General features: G+C 36.1%; 1 protein-coding gene across 4 annotated transcripts in view; it reads right to left on the bottom strand.

Annotated features, from left to right (window-relative positions):
• The window catches only part of Polr3A (RNA polymerase III subunit A), a 342,849-nt gene that overhangs the window by 53,764 nt on the left and 266,434 nt on the right, over positions 1 to 22,651 (bottom strand). For all 4 annotated transcript variants that reach the window (XM_068379133.1, XM_068379131.1, XM_068379132.1 and 1 more), the window contains exons 14-17: positions 8,378 to 8,606; positions 7,964 to 8,212; positions 912 to 1,168; positions 169 to 439 (exon numbers count right to left, since the gene is read on the bottom strand). In XM_068379133.1, the coding sequence (XP_068235234.1) occupies positions 169 to 439; positions 912 to 1,168; positions 7,964 to 8,212; positions 8,378 to 8,606 (1,006 nt within the window). The remainder of the gene's footprint in view (positions 1 to 168; positions 440 to 911; positions 1,169 to 7,963; positions 8,213 to 8,377; positions 8,607 to 22,651) is intronic.

Genomic DNA, 22,651 nt, shown 5'->3' with positions numbered 1-22,651 from the left:
ATTCAATGTAAAAGTCAGATGTGCATAATCAATTACTCATCCTAGACAATACTTAGTATGAAATAAATAATACTGTATATTGTAATGATCAAAAACTTAATATCTATTCAAGCACCAAAATTTAAAGAGGAAAACAGTAAAGGTACTTCAAAACCTTTATTAGATTACCTTTAACTTTGATGTGCAAATTGCATATTTTATGGAGTAAGCATCAACTTCCACCTTCAGTAATCTGATACGATCCATAGCAAGCTTCAACAAAAGGAAACAATCATCTGGCAAAAAGACCTCCTCAACATATTCACAAACTTCCCCCAGAAGAGTTTTCTCAATTCGTCCCTTCACTTGACGTGCTTTCTCTGGATCTGTATCACACTTAAGTTTTGCTGTAATAATCGGAGTTGATATGCTTCGCGATGCATTGATAATTTCCAAAATTCTGAAAAATTCAAGAAATGTGTTTTACACTGATATAAGAGCAAAGGAATACAGAATAATGACATGACAAAAAGAGAACATCACAGTGAGAAAATAAATATATGAAACAAATAAATTCCAATAGCAAAAGTATTTCCTTAGACATTAAAGGAAGCCTAAGTAATAAGTCATTTCCAAAGTACATGTAACAACCCACAAAGATGTTAAATTCAAAACTAATCTTCAAGTCCCGATGACAACATATTATTTACAGTGCACAACATGGTCTTTTAATAAAAGTGTGGGGATGATTATTGTGATTATTTTGGAGTAATTGTATAAAAAGTGCAGTACTGTACATTATTTGTGCATGAATTTAAATATAAATTTTATCACAATTATGATGATCAAGGTTACCTCCTATGAGTGCATTTACAAACAGAACAGAATACAGTGCATACAAGTAATTAAAATTCAAGAAAAAGGAAACCTACCTTGGAACTCCAAGTGTGATATTCATGGCAGCAACACCAGCAAAATGGAAAGTTTTCAGTGTCATCTGGGTACCTGGCTCACCAATACTCTGGGCACACAATGCTCCAACGGCAGTACCTGGTTCCATTACAGCCCCTTGATATCTATCAAGGCAAGCATTTAGAAAATTTATCAACTGGGTGAAGCTCAGGCGTTCTAAATGACGTTCCACTGGCAAAATTTTACGGTTCTTACTTCTGCTCAAACGGGACCGTATCTGTAAACATAACCAACATTCAATGACTGTTAAAGTAATTACATAATTAGGATAACTACATGTTAAGAAGTTGAAAGATGAGCAACATGTTAAGAAGAGTGGTGGATATTAAAGTGGCAAAATGATGGGCAGTGAGAAAGCTAGATCCTGCATTAAAGATACGTACAGTATTAGCAACTGTGCCAAATGGGAATTTAGTACTTTTCCTTTACATGGATAATTTATTCCTGAATTCCCATATAGCATACATTGGGTATTCATGCTGCCCTCTCTCCATATTTACAATTTTTTCTGATGAAACTCCATTCTCATCATATACTCAAACATGTCATCACCATCTTTGTGGTCTGTCTATTTTGTAGCTCCTGGACACCACATCCCTTAAACTTCCTTATTTGTGACGAAATCTTTCTAGTATACACAAGTAATGGGAGTGTTATCCCATTACCAGAATTTTTATATAAACTCTAACTTTATTACTTTCAAACCTGCAACTTATCAAAAGCTAAAAGCTTTTACATGCCATAACTTTTATCTCAAGTTCACTTTTCATTCATAACAAGAAAAATTGCAAGTCATTCATACCCAGTGTTTAACAATCCTAAAAAAATCAAGAGACATAACATCAGTTTCTAAACCCTGTGTTGGTTTCAAAGATTGGGACTGACCCTGTAATTGGTAGCGTCATCAGTGCACTCCTCAAGCAGTATGCTTTCGGTTCCTAGCTGCACTCACTTTGTAATCATCAATTATACCTCTGTTCCCACTTCCTTTCTTACTATTTTGCTGTCCAACCTCATAACATTTGCTTCACATTACAACTGCAGTGTTTACCCCAAACTGCACATGAGTACTTAATGGCCTCCAAAGCATTAGTGCCAGGCCTTGAGTCCAAATTCATAAATCCAATCCAAAGATTAGAAATAATTCTACAAAAACTTTTTAGAATATACAGGAATTGTGTTTAGCAGAGATATTTGATGTTATCAGTTTATCTTAGGCTTAGACTGCTTAGAAAACATAAATTTAGGCTGACAAGTAAGAAAGGTATACAGTAAATACATCAGTAATTTTGCTTAGAAAGGGATAAATAAAAAATATTAGTACATTATCCTGTCATTGCTATGAAGCATCAGTATCTTCATCGGGCATTTTACATTTTATAACTGTAGGGCAAAGTATTTTAAGAGAAACTTCATTTGAGAGGGAGGGAGAGAGAATATTGATACTCTTGCTCTTATTCATGTACATCAGCGCTTTAGTTTACGAGTGATTAAATAAGAGTAAATTGGTGTACAGTACAAGAATAAAAATTCAAATTGGTTTATGAACCTTGTATCGGTATGCAAGCAAAAATTTCTGTGTACACCTTCGTTATGGACAAGTACTAACGAGATTAGCACTCAATGGGCAGAAAGCAGTCGTGCAGTACCCATACAACACCCAAAGTTCACATGATTTTATATTTTGTTCCACCTTAGCTCACAACCCCACCCTTGATCAGACCTTAACTCTTTCACTCTCAGCATTATTCACATTGGCAGCATGTAGGTACTCCAACTAGACAATGGCCCAAAGACGATTAGCAAAGATGATGATTACTGTACAGGTGAAAAACGAAACTGGAAATTAGCACGGACAAGGTACATGTCAAAGATCTTGCAAAAATTTAGTTGTACAACATCCACAATTTGTACAATTCTGAATTATAAAAGAAGAAATCAAAGCAATTGATGTTGCAAAAGGGGTGTGCTGATATTGATGAATCAATGGACATGTGTTCTTGATAACAGAAAGTTTGCTTCTCATCTGGATCAATGAGAAGCAGTTAAAAATGTGATTAACGAGAACATTATTTGTGAAAAAGCATAGGTATTGTATGCTGAACTTGTTAAAAATAACCCAGGTAAGTCGGCAGACAAAAAACAGGAATGTTCAAGGTGAGTCATGACTGGTTTCAAATTTTCAAGAGAAGAACTGGCCTTCATAGTGTTGTGTGATATGGTGAAGCTGCAAGCTCTGATGTCAGGGCAGCAGAAGCATTCGTTAAAGAATTAAAAAAGTTTGTAGATTATGAGTTTTGCATGCCACAGCAAGTGTACAACTGCGACAAAACCGGTCTTTCTTGGAAGAAGATGCCCAACAGGACCTTTATAGTATTACTCCAAAGGAAAAGGCAATTCCCAGTCATAAGCCCATGAAAGACTGTCTAACCCTGCTGTTCTGTGCTAGTGCCAGAGGGGATTGCAAAATCAAACCTCTTCTAGTGTATTACTTGGAGAAACCCCAAACTTTTAAAGAGTGTAAGGTGCAGAAGAAGCTAGTGAATGTTATGGGGAGGTCAAACAACAAGACTTGGGCGACTCCCATACTGTTCGTGGAATGGATCAATAAGGTTTTTTATTTTGAGGTGAAAAAGTACCTTATGGAGTAAAACTTACACCCCAAAGCCTTGTTACTCATGGATAATGATCCTGCCTATCCTCATCCTCCTGCCACTGAAGACGACCTAATGGAGGAGTTTAAATTCATTAGGATCAAGTTCCTGCCACTCAACACCACTCCAATACCCCAACCCATGGATCATCATGTGATCTCTAATTTCAAGAAGCTGTACACAAAAGTTTTGGAAAGAATACTTACACATTGTCAACTGCCTCAAAATTATTGACAAAGCCGGGGAAGGAGTCACCAAGAGAACCTTCAATTCTGCATAGAGGGAACTCTGGCCTGAATGCATTCCTAGACAATTTTGAGAATCAAACCCATCCAGGAAGAGGTATTTGACGGAATTGTGTCATTGGACAAGACAATGTGGTTGGAGGTGGACATGGACAACATCAACAATCTTCTTGAGGAACATAGCAAGCAGCTGATGGCTGAGGAACTGGTGTTGTTGTATAGGGAGCAGCAAAATGAGGTTGTGGAGGAATTTTCATCTGAGGAGAAAGAGGGACAGAAGGACAAACCTCTTGCTTCAAGAGAAATTAAGGTGATGTTAATTATGTAGGAAACTTTGAAAAATATTGCAGATAAGGCTTCGGCAGGGCGAGCAGAAAATCTGTTTACCAACAGTGCAATGTCGCATACCAATTTAAAGGAAAAGGTATGAGCAATCATCTTTACATAGATTCCCAGTCAAAGTTGAACTTAAGTCTAAAAAAAGATGACAATAACCAAAAAGCGATTTAGTTATTGATAGTGAACATCATTTAAGAGAGAGAACTCCCAATATTTTACCACCAGTTCTTATGTAACACCCTCCTCCTCTTGTTTCCCTTACACCAGCAACAATTCTCCACAAAGCTAAAGTGTTTTTTTTTTTTTAAACATATTTCTGTTTTCAATGTGAATTATGAATTTGCATTTATTTCTGATGTTGTTTGTTGAATAATTTGTTCACTATATTATATTGCAAAACTTTAGAAATTAATGTATTGTACATTAATAATAATATCATCATCATCATCATCATGATCATTATTATTATTATTATTATTATTATTATTATTACTAGCTAAGCTACAACCCTAGTTGGAAAAGCAGGATGCTATAATAACAATGGCTCCAACAGGAAAAAATAGCCCAGTGAGAAAAGGAAATAAACTATATGAGATGTAACAAATAGAGAATATAAAATATCTTAAGATCAGTAACATTAAAATAGATTTGTCATATATAAACTATGAAGAGACTTATGTCAGCCTCTTCAACACAAAAACATTCACTCCAAGTTTGAACTTCTGAAGTTCCACAGATTCCACAATCAGACCACAGTTGGAATAAAACTTATACAATACTGTGTACTGTTGGGCCTTATGCCGGAGAAGGTGAGACTTAGGAACTAATTGCATACCTAGTACTATGTACAAGATGGTACAATCTACAAAGGTCTGAATACAAAGGATGCTCAGAATGATGAAAAATTTTATGCATCATACATAAAGAGCTAACTGAATGATGGTACCAGAAATTAATATCCAAATCAGGAATAAGAAATTTATTAAAACAAGTTTTTCTTCAAAAAATTAAGATGAGAGCTAGAAGCTCGAGACCAGACAGGAGAATAATACTTAAAACAAGGTCGAATGAAAGAATTAAAACATTTCTTCAGAATAGATTAATCACTGAAAAACTTTAGACTTCCTCAATAAGGCAGTTTTTTGTGCAATTAAAGAAGAAACTGACCATGTGTGTTTCTTAAAAGAAAATTTGCAATCAAGAATCACACCTTAAATTTTAAATCATATAAATTTAAAGAAATATTACCAATCCAGAAGATCTGAATGTTGAGGAGCCACTGTCATTAACCTGCTTACAATCATACTTTGAGTTTAGTTGGGGTTCAACTTCATGTCCCTTAATTTGCACTATGCACTACTTTTAGGTAGGTCTCTATTAAGGGATTCAGTAACCCCAGATCTGTATTCAGAAGATGGAACCAAGGTAAAGAGAGTAGTATCATTTGCATATGTAACAAGAAAGTTTTCTAGTCCAAACCGCATATTATTTGTATATACTATAGTATGAAAAGTAATGGGCCTAGAACACCACTGTGAGGAACACCAGATAACACATTCCTAAACTCACAATGGTGTCCATCAATAACAACTCTTTGCAATCTATTACTTAAACATTTCAAAATGAAAAGAAAAGACCCATCCACTGTTTGATTTTTAAAACTAGGGCCTCATGATTGACACAGTCAAAGGCAGCACTATATTCAAGGTCAATCATAAAACCTTCCTGACCACAATCAAGGGATATTTGTACATCATTTGAAATTTTTGAACAAGACCTATGAAAAAGCCCAATTGCAAACTAGAAAACTGATGATTACCTTCAGCATACCTATTTAGATGTATAAAGACTTTGGGTAATACTGGAGTTATAGAAATTGGGCACACATTTACCTAATGGAGTAATATTACCAATTCTCCAAAAAGTGTAAAATGAACCTCTTATTGCAAACGTGCTGAAAATAACTTACAACTTCAGATCTAATAAATCAGTGGCCATTATAAAAATCAAAAGGAAAAATATCAGATAGAATAGTGTGCCTAAATGGTCCCTCAAGCAAGAGAACTCTAACCCCAGACAGTGGAGAACCATGGTACAGAGCCAACAGAATTACCCAAGACTTGAGAACAATGGTTTGATTTTGGAGTGTCCTTCTCCTAGAATAGCTGCTTACCCTAGTTAAAGAGACTTCTACCGTTACCAAGTGAAAAGCAGCCACTGATCAATTAAAGTGTGTTACCTCTTAAGTGAGGTAGAGTTTTCCAATCATCTTAAGTGTTGTCAGGTGTATAAGAAAAAAAGAGAATGTATAATAAATAGACCAGACTATTCGGTGTCTGTGTAGGTAAAGGAAAAATGAGCTGTAACCATAGAGGAATCCAATGTCATACTACCTAGCCAGTCAAAGGACCTAATGACTCTCTCATCATCAGCATCTCCTCCTCCACCTATTGATGCGAAGTGCCTCGGTTAGATTTCATCAGTCGTCTCCATCTTAAGCTTTTAATTCAATACTTCTCCATTCATCATCTCCTACTTCATGCCTCATAATCCTTAGCCAAGTAGGCCTGGATCTTCTAACTCTTCTAGGACCTTGGGGAGTGTGAAGAGCATGCCCAAACCATCTCCATCTACCACTCACCATGATCTCATCCACATATGGCTCCAGTAATCTCTTATAGTTTCATTTCTAATCCTGTCCTGCCATTTAACTCCCAATATTCTTCTGTGGGCTTTGTTCGCAAATCTACTAAATATATTGGATATTGTTTAATTGGCATACAATAACTCATGTCTATATAGTAACACCAATCTCACTAACCTGATATATAGTCTCAATTTTATATGTAATTTCAGATGATTTGATTTCCCAAATTTTTTATCCTAGCCATTGTCTGATTTGCTTTTTCAATTTTTCACTAAAGTCTAATTTTAAACACCCTGTATTGGAAATCATAGTTCTAAGATACTTAAGTGATTCTACCTCATTAATCCTTTCTCCTTCAAATGATATTTCATCTTCCATTGCCTACTCCATTCTCATCATCTCTGTCTTTCTTCAATTTATCCCGAATCCAAACTTGTGTGATATTTCATGCATTCTGGTAAACAAGCATTACAAATGACTCTCTAGACATTGGAAATTTGCCTGATAAACCAATTCAGACTCTCAAGAACATCTTAAGAATGTAAATAAATTCAAATGGGTAGTATCTCAACAGGTGGCTGGTGTCTTGGCCAACCTACTGCCTCTAGAGTGTATTTCCTTTATTTCTTATGAGAAAAACTGATTTGGTTTATGGGCATTTTGGGTTGCAAGCTTGCCCCTAGAACAAATCAAACTTATAAACTCAAAGTGGTAGCTCAGTGACCTATCGGGTGGGTGGGGTTTACCCACCATCCTCTAGCTAACTACTGTCACCTCATTAAGTTTTAACAGCCATATCCAACTTTTCTAAAAGTATACTGCAATTAAAGAACAATGGTTTGCATTCATGTAAGAACAAATAATTGTATGTACCATTTAATCATACTGTATATGTAGATCTTTATTTAAAAAAAAGCAAAAATCACAATTTTACATTAGCAAATAAGGGAGTTTATGCAAATGATCAGAATTACCTGAGAGAGAGAGAGAGAGTAAGTACCACTGGGGCTCGTTACCTATATATTTCATTAGGGAATAACTAAAACCTCTGATAGAGTATTAGTTGAAAGAGAGAGAGTACCACTGGGGTTTGTTACTTATTATTTTACTAGGGACTAAAGTCTTACCTTGTCAACTCGCTTTGAAAACTTCTCCATAAAATTTTTCAGTTCCTTTTTGAATTCAGGAGAGAGCTCTTTGAATAAGTCCTCAGATAAATATTTGTCTGCCAGCTGAAGAATTTCACTTCCTGTGAGTGGGTCTTCTTCAGAGCATGGTGTTTTGGCACGAATATGATCTAAAAGACGTTCTAGGTCAATGGGGCCAACAGAACCTTCCATTTCCGTTGGATCCAGTCCATCACCACCATATTTAAACTGAAAGTAAAATAATTAAAAATAGTTTTATTTTGAATTTCTTTTAAAAATTAGATTATCCTTAATATGGAAATATTTTGCCAACTATTAACTTTAAAAAACCCAATATCTAACTTCCATATTAAAATTTCATGGAATATGTATGTATACAACTATCAAACTGACCTGAATTACGTCTTGAGTTGAATTTCGTACAGTCATATCATAACCCACATATAGATCTTCTAAAGATTTAACAAGACGTCTCTGCATGTAACCAGTCTCTGAAGTTTTGACAGCTGTGTCGACTAAGCCTTCACGACCAGCCATAGTGTGAAAAATAAACTCTGTTGGTGTCATTCCCGAGAAAAAACTATTGCTGACAAATCCTTTGGCTGCTGGTATTTTTGAATGCCTACAACAGAAAAAAATGAATATACAGATATCCAATTACAAAAACAAGAATATAAAATAATATAGATTTCTCTTGACTCAAAAGAATGAGAAACCACATTAGCTTCTGTGATATTCTTTAGGGGGACTGATTGATTCATTGCACCTGAACATTCTTTTCTACTTCATAAGATATACACATCTTAGGAATACCATTTTCAGTGTTCTTTGTGGTACACACTAAATGATACTTAAAGTCCCTTACAGCATCCTTTTGGCATCAGTGGCTGAACAACTTTCTGCCATTTACTTTAAACATGTTCTATTTAATACCTTCCAACTAAGCAGCCCAACTTCCTTAGTGCTGCCTTAATCCATAATTTTTCATAAGCCATACCATGTAGCATGAATGGAATGATATTTTGACCACATGACCTGGCACAGAGGCCAGAGAGGCAATTTATCAAAGTAATTCATGAATAAGAAATTAAAAATTTTTATACAACGGACAATCATTAATGATGGACAGCCTTTCCCCCTATTTGTAGGTACTAGGTTGGCCAGGGCACCAGCCACCCATTGAGATACAACCGCTAGAGAGTTATGTGGTCCTTTGACTGGCCAGACAGTACTACATTGGATCCTTTTCTGGTTATGGTTCATTTTCCCTTTGCCTACACATACACCAAATAGTATGGCATATTCTTTACACATTCTCCTATGTCCTCATACACCTGACAACACTAAGATTACCAAACAATTCTTCTTCACCCAAGGGGTTAACTACTGCACTGTAATTGTTCAGTGGCCACTTTCCTCTTGTTAAGGACATAAGAGACTCTTTAGCTATGGTAAGCTGCTCTTCAGGGAGAAGGACACTCCAAAATCAAACCATTGTTCTCTAGTCTTGGGTAGTGCCATAGCCTCTGTACCATGGTCTTCACTGTCTTGGGTTAGAGTTCTCTTGCTTGAGGGTACACTCAGGCACACTATTTTATCTTATTTTTCTTCCTCTTGTTTTGTTTAAGTTTATATAGTTATATAAGAATCATTTATTTTGATATTGTTGCTGTTCTTAAAATATTTCATTTTTTCTTGTTTCCTTTCCTCACTGGGCTATTTTCCCTTTTGGAGCCCCAGGGCTTATAGCATCCTGCTTTTCCAGCTAGGGTTTTAACTTAGCAAGTAATAAAAACTATAATATTGAGAGGTTCTGCTGAATGTGTCCAAGTATGTATGTATAAACATAGATTTTATCCTCAGTGAAAAAGTTAATTTAGTTAAAGATGTAACAGTGTGAAACAAGTTAAATTTAAGTGATCATAGAATGGTGAGAGCCAAAATTTGTTTAGATCTAAGGAAAGAGAAAGAAAACACACTCTTCTAATAGGAGAAAAATCTGATAAATTTGATTTAGCGATATAAAATAGGTACAGTACTCCCAGCCATGTCATCAAATGGAAGCAAGTGAAGAAAAAATGAACAGTAATTTAATAAAACTTTGTATTGGAATCAGCATAAGAGAAAGGTGGAAAAGTTTCTAAACAAGACCAACGAAAACTATCAGAAAAGACCAAAAACCTAATAAAGACAAGATTGGAAATAAGGGTAAAATCCAAGAGAGATGAAATAGAATTAGCAGTACTATACAAATCAATAGACAAACTAAAAACTCAAGATATTCGTAAATACAGTCAGATCAAAATTTGAGAACACTAAAGAAAGGAAGAAACATCAAATTGATGAAAAGAAGACTTTGAACAGGGTAGCAGCAGCTGTTTACTGTAAAGGATGTAAATGGAAATATTATCAACAACAGAGGAGGAGTGATAAAAATTGCAGGGGAATTTTAAACAATGCTATAAAATAGTGATGTAAGAAATCACTTTGCCAATAGAAATAATGAACCATCTGAGCTGGTACTAAACGTAACAGTAGGTAAAGTAAACAAAGCAATAAAAGGCAAGAAAAAGAGGCAAAGCAGCAGAGGAAGGTGGTTAAACAATTGATCTAATAATAAATGGAGCCTGGAGATTTCACAGTAGTAAAACTTGCAGAACTTTACACCAAATGTCTACAAGAATACCTCTATACCTACAGCTAGGAAAAACTTTATTATTATACTTATTCACATAAGACTTGAAAAATTATCACCCCATTAAATTTACTCTCTCTAATATATAAAATATTTACAAAGATCATATTAGGCCAAATAGAAAGACAGCTAGACTTTAATAAATCAAGGGAGTAAGCAGGCTTTAGAAGTGGGTATTCAACAACTGACCATATCCATGTAATTAACCAACTCATAGAAAAATTGGCAGAGTATGACAAACCACTAGGTATGGCATTTATAGACTATGAGTAAGCTTTTGATTCTGTCAAAACCTTAGCAGTAGTGAAAGCCCTTCAAAAAGCAAGGAATAGATGAATCTTACCTTAGCATAAAGAAAATCAATACTATGATCTATCACCCAGAGTCGAATGGGCTAGTGGAAAGAGCGAATAGGAAGGTTTTAAATATATTAAGAGTAACACTAGGAGATCAGACCCCAACTGGGATATTGCAATACCTGCGGTACTGAGTACTCTGAATCATTCATATCATATATCAATTAAAATGTCACCGCACGAGGCATTGTATGGTACTCCAGTTAGAACGCCTTTCCATGTATTAACGCCTACAACTAATTTATCAAATCCTTTAAAAGAATGTATAAATGCAAGCAAAAGTCGTTTTGATATCCTTCGAAAGAATTTAGAAGAATCACAAATCATAATGAAAAGGAATCATGATAAAATAGCGAAGCCAACTAAAACATATACCGTGGGTGATAATGTATACATACAGGTAAATGTACGTAAAGGACTCAATTATAAACTAACACCTAAGTTTGAAGGCCCATTTAACATTTTGGAAACATTAACGGCCAATAGGTTTAGAGTTCAAAACGTATCCCAACACACTGATGAGAGAATCGTACCATTTTAGTAGTAGTAGGTTGGCCAGGGCACCAGCCACCCGTTGAGATACTACCGCTAGAGAGTTATGGGGTCTTTTGACTGGCCAGACAGTACTACATTGGATCCTCCTCTCTGGTTACGGTTCATTTTCCCTTTGCCTACATACACACTGAATAGTCTGGCATATTCTTTACATATTCTCCTCTATCCTCATACACCTGACAACACAGATTACCAAACAATTCTTCATCACCCAAGGGGTTACTGTACTGTAATTGTTCAGTGCCACTTTCCTCTTGGTAAGGGTAGAAGAGACTCTTTAGCTGTGGTAAGCAGCTCTTCTAGGAGAAGGACACTCCAAAATCAAACCACTGTTCTCTAGTCTTGGTTAGTGCCATAGCCTCTGTACCATGGCCTTTCACTGTCTTGGGTTAGAGTTCTCTTGCTTGAGGGTACACTCGAGCACACTATTCTATCTTATTTCTCTTCCTCTTGTTTTGTTAAAGTTTTTATAGTTTATATAGGAGATATTTATTGTTGTTACTCTTCTTAGAATATTTTATTTTCCTTTTTTTCCTTTCCGCACTGAGCTATTTTCCCTGTTGGAGCCCCTGGGCTTATAGCATACTGCTTTTCCAACTAGGGTTGTAGCTTAGTAAGTAATAATAATAATAATAATAATAATTGGCTCACATAAAAAATTAAAATAAGAGGGAAAGAAGTGAGGGAAAAATTATTTTTTTTATTTTTGTGAACCTTATATGTTAAAAGTTTTTCTTCTTAATACAGGAGTAATTACATATATTTTTCTCATTACAGGTTTCCAAGATGAAGTTTTTATTGTTAGGAGTGATAGTGTTCGCTCAGACATTTTTCTCGTGTGGGAAGAGCTCTAAAACTAAAAGTATAGATTTTAAATATGGCACTACTGTATAGTAGAAAGACAAGAAGACGTTTTTATTACATCAAGTAACGTAGTTGTTGAAGTACGCATGCAAGCAATTTTTCTCCCAGAGAATGACGTCACTAGCTTAAAGAGCGCCATTTCAAGGTTTGCTGTTTCATTAAATGAAATGCATAGAAGACACTTTCCTTTTAACCCTTTTACCCCCAAAGGACGTACTGGTACGTTTCAAAAAAGCCATCCCTTTACCCCCATGGACGTACCGGTACGTCCTTGCAAAAAAATGCTATAAAAATTAGTTTTTCATATTTTAGGAAAAAATTCAGGCATTTTCCAAGAGAATGAGACCAACCTGACCTCTCTATGACAAAAATTAAGGCTGTTAGAGCAATTTAAAAAAAAAATATACTGCAAAATGTGCTGGGAAAAAAATAACCCCCTGGGGGTTAAGGGTTGGAAATTTCCAAATACCCCGGGGGTAAAAGGGTTAATACAGAGAGTTCGCTTGCATCGACACTAAAAGTTGCAGAGATGCTATCCAACGACTTGCAAAATAAGACTTACGAGGCAGAATCTTTGGCTCGTGACCTTTTGATGTGGAAAGTAAGACACGATACCCTTGAAAAACGTAACCCGTTTATTTTTGCTGCACTAATCATCTTTGGTTCTGTTGCAAGTTTAGGCTTAAGGATTTCCAATCGTCTTAAGATTAGTAATCAAAATAAGAAAATTGAGTTTTTGACTCATGACAATGATTTGATTTTGTCAGAACTAAGGAATCAGTTAGCTTCAATCAATCAAATTATGAGTTTGGTGAACGAACATTCTAGTAATATCAGTCAGATTATGGAAGTACAAGATTTGTTGGCAACGTTAACGTATTATGATTCAAAAAACGATCATATACATAATAGAATTGCACATTTCATTAAGAAATCAAAAGACTATATGGAAGCTATCACGTTAGCGACTAAAAGTGTACTGTCACCGCATTTGGGTGCCGATAAGAGACGATGTTAATTGTGGAGAACGGACGGGAGAAATTAGGTTATGTTCCTTTGTTAGACGCACGTAGGTTAGAATTTTATTACAGCCTAATTACAGTAAGCGTTGAAAATCACAGGATTATGATTACAATTCCCTTTGATTTTTCCGATGCCTGGCAATCTTACAGGATATCACCATTTCCGACTTTCATGACGAATCACTCAAATCCAGTAATATCCAGTTTGACAGGACACGTATTGATTTCCCCAGACAAGGAAACATATACGGTCATTAAAGACTTAAATCAATTAACTCACTGTTCAGATGCAATGAATAAAAAAATATGTACAGCTGACTCCTTTGAATTCCATAAAAACTCAATGGATTCATGCGAGTTAGGTATAGTGCTAGACGGTGCTCTCTCCCATACACATGAAAATTGTCTGAAAAATGATATTTTAATTATAAAATAAATTTTTGAATATACTTACCCGGTGAATATATAATAGCTGCAACTCTGTTGCTCGACAGACAAAAAACAGTAAAAACTCGCCAGCGATCGCTATACAGGTTGCGGGTGTGCCCACCAGCGCCAACTGTCGGCCAGATACCACTCTCGATGTAAACAAAGACTCAATTTCTTCTCATCCCACTGCGTCTCTATTGGGGAGGAAGGGAGGGTCATTTAATTTATATATTCACTGGGTAAGTATATTCAAAAATTTATTTTATAATTAAAATATCATTTTTAAATATTTAACTTAGCCGGTGAATATATAATAGCTGATTCACACCCAAGGAGGTGGGTAGAGACCAGAGTTAAATATGTTTACATCGCATAAGCTAAGAGTTTTTTATTTCATTTTGGCAGTTATTAATATAACAAAACCAAAATAAATAGGTACCTGGTAAGGAAGTCGACTTAGACGATTACTCTGCCTTGTAAGTACGTCTTCCTTACGGAGCCCAGCGATCCTCTTAGGATGCTGACAGACCCCCAGGAGCTGAAGTATCAAGGGCTGCAACCCATACAACAGGACCTCATCAAACCCCTAATCTGGGCGCTCTCAAGAAATGACTTTGACCACCCGCCAAATCAACCAGGATGCGAAAGGCTTCTTAGCCTTCCGGACAACCCATAAAAACATTAAAACATTTCAAGAGACAGATTAAAAGGATATGGAATTAGGGAATTGTAGTGGTTGAGCCCTCACCCACTACTGCACTCGCTGCTACGAATGGTCCCAGTGTGTAGCAGTTCTCGTAAAGAGACTGGACATCTTTTAAGTAAAATGACGCGAACACTGACTTGCTTCTCCAATAGGTTGCGTTCATGATACTTTGCAGAGATCTATTTTGCTTAAAGGCCACGGAAGTTGCTACAGCTCTAACCTCGTGCGTCTTAACCTTAAGCAAAGATCGGTCTTCCTCACTCAAGTGTGAATGAGCTTCTCGTATTAACAATCTGATAAAACATGACAAAGCAATTCTTTGACATAGGCAAGGATGGTTTCTTAACCGAACACCATAACGCTTCAGATTGGCCTCATAAAGGTTTAGTACGAGCTAAGTAGAACTTAAGAGCTCTAACAGGGCATAAGACTCTTTCTAGTTCATTGCCTACGATCTCCGATAAGCTGGGAATATCGAAAGATTTAGGCCAAGGACGAGAAGGTAGCTCATTTTTGGCTAGAAAACCAAGTTGCAGAGAACTAGTAGCTTTTTCTGACGAAAATCGGATGTTCTTGCTGAAGGCATGAATCTCACTGACTCTTTTAGCCGAGGCTAAGCATATCAGGAAAAGAGTCTTAAGAGTGAGATCTTTCAGGGAGGCTGACTGTAAAGGCTCAAACCTGTCTGACATGAGGAATCTTAGGACTACGTCTAAATTCCACCCAGGAGTAGCCAAACGACGCTCCTTAGTGGTCTCGAAAGACTTAAGGAGGTCTTGCAGATCTTTATTGTTGGAAAGATCTAAGCCTCTATGCCGGAAGACCGATGTCAACATGCTTCTATAGCCCTTGATAGTGGGAGCTGAAAGGGATCGTCCTTTTCTCAGGTATAAGAGAAAATCAGCTATTTGGGCTACAGAGGTACTGGTCGAGGATACAGAAACTGACTTGCACCAGTCTCGGAAGACTTCCCACTTCGATTGGTAGACTTTAATGGTAGACGCTCTCCTTGCTCTAGCAATCGCACTGGCTGCCTCCTTCGAAAAGCCTCTAGCTCTCGAGAGTCTTTCGATAGTCTGAAGGCAGTTAGACGAAGAGCGTGGAGGCTTTGGTGTACCTTCTTTACGTGTGGCTGACGTAGAAGATCTACTCTTAGAGGAAGACTTCTGGGAACGTCTACTAACCATCGAAGTACCTCGGTGAACCATTCTCTCGCGGGCCAGAGGGGAGCAACTAACGTCAACCTTGTCCCTTCGTGAGAGGCGAACTTCTGCAGTACCTTGTTGACAATCTTGAATGGTGGGAATGCGTAAAGATCCAGATGTGACCAATCTAGGAGGAAGGCATCTATATGTATTGCTGCTGGGTCCGGGACTGGAGAGCAATAGATTGGAAGCCTCTTGGTCAGCGATGTTGCAAAGAGATCTATGGTGGGTTGACCCCAAGTCGCCCAAAGTCTCTTGCACACATCCTTGTGGAGGGTCCATTCGGTTGGAATTACTTGACCTTTCCGACTGAGACAATCTGCTAGGACATTCAAGTCGCCCTGGATGAACCTCGTTACTAGGGAGATGCCTCGATCTTTTGACCAGATGAGCAGGTCCCTTGCGATCTCGTACAACGTCAGTGAGTGGGTACCTCCCTGTTTGGAGATGTACGCCAAGGCCGTGGTGTTGTCCGAGTTTACTTCCACCACTTTGCCTCGAAGGAGATACTCGAAGCTTCTCAAGGCCAGATGAACCGCCAAAAGCTCCTTGCAGTTGATATGCATGCTCCTCTGACTCAAGTTCCACAGACCTGAGCATTCCCGACCGTCCAGCGTCGCGCCCCAGCCCAAGTCCGATGCGTCCGAGAAGAGAACGTGGTTGGGTATCTGAACTGCCAGGGGAAGACCCTCTCTTAGGCTGATATTGTCCTTCCACCAAGTCAGACAAGACTTTATCTTTTCGGAAATCGGGATCGAGACTGCCTCTAGCGTCTTGTCCTTTTTCCAGTGAAAAGCCAGATGGAATTGAAGAGGACGGAGGTGTAGTCTTCCTAATGATACAAATTGCTCCAGGGATGACAGCGTCCCTACCAGACTCATCCACAGCCTGACTGAGCAGCGTTCTTTCTTCAGCATCTTCTGGATGGAGAGCAGGGCTTGATCTATTCTGGGGGCCGACGGAAAAGCCCGAAAAACTTGACTGTGAATCTCCATCCCTAAATACAGAATAGTTTGGGATGGGACCAGCTGTGACTTTTCCAAATTGACTAGGAGTCCCAATTCCTTGGCCAGATCTAGAGTCCAATTGAGATCCTTCAGACAGCGATGACTGGAAGAGGCTCTGAGAAGCCAGTCGTCCAAGTACAGGGAGGCTCTGATCTCCGATAGCTCGAAACTGGTACCCCACATTCCTGTAAACAAACCTCAGAAACGGTTGGGAATCCGGGTGTACAGGAATGTGGAAGTATGCCTCCTGAAGGTCGAGAGAGACCATCCAGTCGCCTTCCATAAATGCTGTCAAGACAGCCTGGTAGACTTCATCGCGAAGTTTGTCTTGACAATGAACACATTGAGCGCACTTGCCTCTTACGTACTCCTGCAGTGAACATGGCTGCCAAATCATGGAGCCATCCCTGAGGGACTTGTCTCTGCAGAGAACGTGGCTGTCAGATCATTGGAGCCATCCCTGAAAGCCTTGTTTATGCATGACATAATTGTACAGCAAAACTTCAAAGGCTCGAAAACAGCTGTGAAGTTGACCTGTAAAATCTTGGAGCGTATCCTGGCCAGGCGCCAGGGAGAGTCTACGAGATTTTAGAAGTCTATCTGGGCAGAGGGAGGAACTCCCAAGCCGAGAACTTCTCTCGTGTCATATCAGACTCTCGCTCTATTAGCCAGTTTAAAAGAAGGGAAAGCAAAGGCTGTATCTCCCAAACTCCTCCTGGTGATAAACCAGTCACCTAGCAAACGTAAAGCTCTCTAGGAGAGCGAGAGAGCACTAGCTTATAAAACAACGGCTTCGAAGTAGCTAGGCCTAGTGTAAGCTCTGACGTTTAGGCGAACGAGGAGCAGCAGTTACAAAAAGATCCGGACAAAGATCCTTAAAAATCAGCATGATTTAATTAAAGTCCATAGAGGGCTAAGCAGCTTTAGGCTCCTCTCCGTCTGACAGAGTCCTCAAGGGAATATCAGTAGGAGGGGGAACAGCAACTTCCTCATCTAAAGGAACCTTGTCCGATAATAGCTGAGTCTCAAGCAAGGGAGAGACCTACCGTGGTGGCAATGCTTTACAAGCAGAGTCCACACGCACTGGTGCATTAGTAGCGGACCAGGACGCAACGTCATGTAACTGCTTGACAGTCTGTGAACTGTCAACAACAACAGGTGTGAGAGACCAGGACGCAACATCATGTAACTGCTTGACAGTCTGTGAACTGTCAACAACAACAGGTGCGTGAGGACGCACAGTGTCCACTCGAGACTGCTTTGACCGCCTAGATTGAGCAGTCAAAACAACTCTAGAATGCGGAGGTTGACGCACAGCGTCAAAAAAAGTCAACTTCGATTGTTAGCGAACGTCCTGAACGTCAACAGGAGCATCAGCAAGTGGCCTAACGTCCAAATGTGGCTGAAAATCCACACGAGACCGCATCGAGTGTGGTTCTAAACAACCTGACTGACGTGACTTAGCTACGCCAACGTCACCAGGACGCACAAAGGAACGTTAGGTTGGCTGAAAGCCAGGATCTCGATGAGATAAACGGCTAGGCTCAACGTACTAATCGGCAGAATAGTCTTCCATAAGGGAGGCAAGCTTATTCTGCATGTCTTGCCGTACAACTCATTTAGGATCAACGGAAATGGTTGCGGTAAGAGACGAGGGTAACGTCTGTGACCGCAAAACCTTGCCAACAAAAAGACTCTCGGAGTCTGTGTTACGCTTTTGTTAGGCGGCGAGCAGTTTTCCGATGACTGCATAGGGTCAGAGCTGTCCTAATGGCTACAACCAGGACGCTGGACCTGTCCTGAAAGGACTGACTTTCGCTTAAGGGCCTCGAAACCTTGTTTCAGGTTTCTTATGCGAAAAGCCTTCGGATGACGAGGAAAAAATTGTCTCTCTCGCCTTATGGTAGGGGAGATCTCGGTAAGATACACCCGATACCATAGAGGGAACGTCTGTTCGCTGATCAAGGCCTCTCGAACCCATAAGTCGTACGACATTACTTCTCCCCTGGGCTTGGGAGCTTGCAAGAGGTCCCGGACTAGGTGAACGACAGGCACGAACAGACGAACCCTCGGTTACGCAACACTGTAACACTTTGCGCAATATCACTTTATCACTACGATTTTCTGTTTGCACTTATTTCACTGAAATCGAAACTTTTACTGATTTCTACCTGAAGCACGCAATTCTACCCTCATCAAAAGGTAGTAAATGCGAAATCAGTCGTATAATGCAAGCACATTAATACCAGCAAAACACAGTAAACATCTTTTAAGATAAAAAATTCAGTGGCTGGGGAAGAGACTTAACACTAGTTCATTCAAAACTACGTTTTCAATCTCTCACCGAACATTGCCTGGGGACGAGAATAAAACTAAAAACGTTTTATCCTTTCTCCCCGTACAGAGACTAGGGACGAGAGTAACTCGAGAACAACGTTACCCGCTTGAACGGAACGTTTTCTCTCCTCTCTCTCCCTCCGTCTCTCTCTCTCTCTCTCTCTCTCTCTCTCTCTTGATTTCGCACCTAAGAGAAGAGCCCAATTACGTTTCGTCAAAAAAACATGTTATTTGACCAAAGGAAAAAACTGAAAGGTTTTTCAATTAAAAAGTTCCTTTAAAATAGAATTTAAAACATTTAAGCTTTGAAAGAAGAATGAACAAAACGTCAGAATCGATTTACTCTTTCTGCAAAGTGAAACCGTGATACTCTCTCTCTCTATCGTAACGATAGAGCGCAAACTGCATAGCATAAATAAACTAAACTTTAGTTCATCTTTGAAAACAGTACGAAGACTATTCAAAGAAAATCTTTCATAAAATATTTTTTAAAAATATTCATTTAAAAAGTTTTAAATCATTAGCTCTTTAAAAGCTATTGCGATTGAAAAGGGCTCAACGTTGTTTAACTTCGGTTTCCAAGTTAGTACCGCCTACTCTCAGGAAAGGTCGCATATAAACAAATCATTAAAATTTATTTTTATGTTTATTATAAATGGAAAGTTAATCGAAGAGGACTAATAAAGGCGGTGAGATATAAAATATATAGAGGAAAATCTATAATTAATTTATAACGTGATAAGATAATTGCTAAAAGCCTAAACACACTTCCGTCTAAGGGAAGGGTCGGCCATTTAAAAGTCAAAGAAAGTCCATACTCTCTTTGTCATCAAAAATTAAATCTATCCAAAAACGAGTTCAAGATTTAAGATGAAGATAAAACACCAGCACTGCGAAAGCTCAAACCAAAATGAAGTACTTCACCAAATATGTTGAGAAAACTCCAGGTTCTACAGCGAGTAAAAGTACGTCTTGTCGACACGTCGACAGAGAAGAAATTGAGTCTTTGTTTACATCGAGAGTGGTATCTGGCCGACAGTTGGCGCTGGTGGGCACACCCGCAACCTGTATAGCGATCGCTGGCAAGTTTTTACTGTTTTTTGTCTGTTGAGCAACAGAGTTGCAGCTATTATATATTCACCGGCTAAGTTAAATATTTAAAAAGCTTTATCCCTTTGACGATAAGTTCAATTGCAGACTGAACAACGGCTTGTGGATACGATACGACAAGGCCGGCTTCAATGTATCATGCCCGGACGGATCCACTTCCTATTCCCAAATCTTCGTTGCAGCAGATGGTTGTATCAGTACGGCCCCGAATTACATGGTCCGTGGAATCAAGACTATCATCAGAGAACGGGCCTACTTCGCGAACTTCACGTGGTCGACTACAATTCCATCTTTACCTCTCTCATACAATGCACGTGTGGCTAAGCGGTTGATGAAATTAACCGAGATGGACCAGCCGACACTGACTTATGCAGACCTTCGTTTCTACGTGTTACTAGCAGCAATCAGCGTTACGGAGATGATATTTATCGTCGTTAACATCTTTGTTTGGCGTAGGTTAAGAACACACAAGTTGGAGATCAAACAGAACGTTTTGCCATGTCCAGACAAAACTCCTATTTTATTTCAATTTAAAGCTGTTTGAAACTGGCCCCTTCATTCGCTCAAAGGAGTAAATTGTCTTGGAAAAGTGTTGTGCACGAAAAGCAGTTAGTATGCTAGTAATATGTAGTTGAAGAGACTATAGAACATTTGCATTTTATATATATATATATATATATATATATATATATATATATATATATATATATATATATATATATATATATATATATATATATATATATATATATATATATATATATATATATATATATATATATATATATATATATATATATATATATATATATATATATATATATATATATATATATATATATATATATATATATATATATATATATATATATATATATATATATATATATATATATATATATATATATATATATATATATATATATATATATATATATATATATATATATATATATATATATATATATATATATATATATATATATATATATATATATATATATATATATATATATATATATATATATATATATATATATATATATATATATATATATATATATATATATATATATATATATATATATATATATATATATATATATATATATATATATATATATATATATATATTATATATATATATATATAATATATATATATATATATATATATATATATATATATATATATATATATATATATATATATATATATATATATATATATATATATATATATATATATATATATATATATATATATATATATATATATATATATATATATATATATATATATATATATATATATATATATATATATATATATATATATATATATATATTATATATATATATATATATATATATATATATATATATATATATATATATATATATATATATATATATATATATAATATATATATATATATATATATATATATATATATATATATATATATATATATATATATATATATATATATTATATATATATATATATATATATATATATATATATATATATATATATATATATATATATATATATATATATATATATATATATATATATATATATATATATATATATATATATATATATATATATATATATATATATATATATATATATATATATATATATATATATATATATATATATATATATATATATATATATATATATATATATATATATATATATATATATATATATATATATATATATATATATATATATATATATATATATATATATATATATATATATATATATATATATATATATATATATATATATATATATATATATATATATATATATATATATATATATATATATATATATATATATATATATATATATATATATATATATATATATATATATATATATATATATATATATATATATATATATATATATATATATATATATATATATGTACGAAACCGTGGTATGTGTACGTACCAGGAATTCGTGTTTGTGCACTAAAATTATATCTTTACCAAGGTAACAAATATTCTTTATTAGTTACCGTATTATAATACAGTAATCTATATTTTTGACAAAGGTAACAACTATTCTTTAACAAGTTACCGAATCATATGTATATCAGTATTTTTTTTTTGTTGGTACCATATAATCGTTTGCTAGCAATGTACCATATATATGATCTGTATTTATCATGCATCTTTTTTCTTTGTTTTGACAATGTCTGTTAAGTATGCATTTTTTTTAATGTGCCTATTTGAACATTCATCCTTAATCATTTGCTTATGGCTAAAGTTAAAAAAAAAAAAAATATATATATATATCCAGTCACACTCCTAGTATACATATTTTCAACGTATTGATAAATACAGTATTCA

Source organism: Palaemon carinicauda, chromosome 8 (assembly GCF_036898095.1).
Source record: "Palaemon carinicauda isolate YSFRI2023 chromosome 8, ASM3689809v2, whole genome shotgun sequence".
Lineage (NCBI taxonomy): Eukaryota > Metazoa > Arthropoda > Malacostraca > Decapoda > Palaemonidae > Palaemon > Palaemon carinicauda.
This window is presented reverse-complemented; position numbering and strand designations above follow the sequence as displayed.